This window comes from Pteropus vampyrus, unplaced genomic scaffold (assembly GCF_000151845.1).
Source record: "Pteropus vampyrus isolate Shadow unplaced genomic scaffold, Pvam_2.0 Scaffold490, whole genome shotgun sequence".
In the NCBI taxonomy this organism is placed as follows: Eukaryota; Metazoa; Chordata; class Mammalia; order Chiroptera; family Pteropodidae; genus Pteropus; species Pteropus vampyrus.
Window position 1 is genome coordinate 383,154 of NW_011889271.1, and position 1,936 is coordinate 385,089.

Sequence of the window (1,936 nt, forward strand, 5' to 3'; positions counted from 1 at the left end):
AACAAGTGGGCGCTATGATTATGCGCCTTTAGAGGAAACTGAAGTCAGATTAGTAACTCGCTGTCTTTCGATCACGTGCCTAGTAAATCCTGGAGCCACCCTTCAAACCCTGGGAGGCCGGTTTGTGACCACTAGGCCATAGTGCTGGGTACAGATGGAAAGGTCCTTCTGCCAGGAGGTGGCAGGACCGGGACTGGAGCCCCTGTCTTCACGGTGGCACCCAGTAAATAGCATAGCTACGGTCAGTGCCCAGGAAGAGAACTGGGGGTGTGCTGGGTGCTATGCCATGGTTTGAATCCAGGTACGAATCTAGTCTGGCTGCCGTTGGGACAGGGTGTGTAGGCCGAGAGTCAAAGGATGGGTCGGAACCAGCAGACACGGGCAGAAGAGCCTCCTAGGAGGCCAGTGGGAAGGTGGGCTCCACAGCTGAGGAACGCCGGTGTGGCTGGAGGACTGAGGCCAGGGGTGGGGAGACTGCCTTTCTGAGATGGTGCTGGAGAATCAGGGGCCCAAGACAGGCTAGGCCTTGTCAGAGCAACTGGGGAGGGTGACAGACCTGTCGCCAGCCCCTTCTTTAGCATCTTTTTCTTATTTACTTATTTATTAATCCACTGTTGACCGAGGGCCTCCTATGCTGTTTGGTGCTGAGGACACAGCCCTGCCCTCACAGGGCTCTTGGTCCCTGGAGTAGACAGACCTGTCCCCAGACAGTGACTGTTCAGAGCGGTCATGGCTGGGATGGCAGAAGCCCAGGAGGCTGTAGGAAGTTAGAGGGCTTCTTGGAGAAGGAGCCTTTAAAATGAGACCTGAAAGGTATGCATGGCAAGGCCAGCAGGAAAACCTATAGGCAGAGGAAGAGTTTGTGCAAAGGCCTCAAAGTGAAAGCAGGTATTTAAACGAATTCGAATCTACAGAGACAAGGGCTATAAGCTCATAGTAAGTGTTGAGATTTGTGACTGTATTCGTGAGCAAGGGTCTTATCATAGAAGGCCCTTATGTGACCTGTGACCTTGATCCTGAGGGCACTAGGGAGCTGTGGAAGGTTTTGAGCCAATCCGACCAGGGCTGTACTGGAGGCCGGGAGGCCGGGGAGGAAGGAGCCGCTGTGGCTTGGGCTGGGGCAGAGGCCAGTGTAGGAAGAAGCCCAGGCCCTGCCCTCAGAGCTTCAGCCTGGAGCCAGGGCACAGGGACACAGGGGCTGTGCTTGCCCCTCATGCTCGTATATACTGAGGTCGCAAGCTTTGTTTTTTGTCTCACACCCAACAGTTTTTGCTTTTGCTACTGTAGTCGATGTGAGCAAAATTCCACAGAAATGGATACAGCAGGGATTTCTGTCCTGAGGCAGATGAAGAAACTGAAGCAGAAGGCCTCGAACCACCCCCCTCACCCCCCTACACACCCATAGCCCCAGCCCTTGCCCTCATAGCATCTTCTCACGTGACCCTCACTGCGGCCACATGGGGAGGGATGGCACTGATGGAGGTGACCCAGGCAGGCCCAGCAGGAGTTCCTGCTGCCATTTTCTAGATGAGGAAGAATGAGGCCCTGACAGAACGAGGATCCTGATTGAGGTCGCCCAGCCAGGAGGGGCAGGACTGGGCCTTGAACCAGGTCTCCCGACCTCCAGATCACAGGACTCTCACTATGAGAAGTTACAGTAATAATAATTTATTGAGCACCACCCATGCATGTGCCTGGCTTACTGCTCAGTAAGTGCTGTTTACTCACTGAATCCTCACAACATCCCAGGAGGTCAGCACGCTTATTATTTCCAGTAGACAGAGGTGGAAACTGCAGTCCAAGAGTTCAGTGACTTGCCGAAGATCAGCTAGGATAAGGAAGAGGCAGGATTTGAACCAGGTTGTGTGGCTCCAGAGCCCAGGCTCTTAAGCACACGCAATAATAATGATGAAAAAATTTATAGAGTAACTAGAGT

The 1,936-nt window shown here is 53.5% G+C and overlaps 1 protein-coding gene across 1 annotated transcript in view; it reads left to right on the forward strand.

Annotated features, from left to right (window-relative positions):
- Positions 1-398, forward strand: part of LOC105307361 (protein capicua homolog) — a 6,459-nt gene extending 6,061 nt beyond the window's left edge. The window contains exon 3 of the mRNA XM_023524732.1: positions 302-398. Within this exon, the coding sequence (XP_023380500.1) occupies positions 302-398 (97 nt within the window). The remainder of the gene's footprint in view (positions 1-301) is intronic.
- Positions 399-1,936: the final 1,538 nt, after the last annotated feature.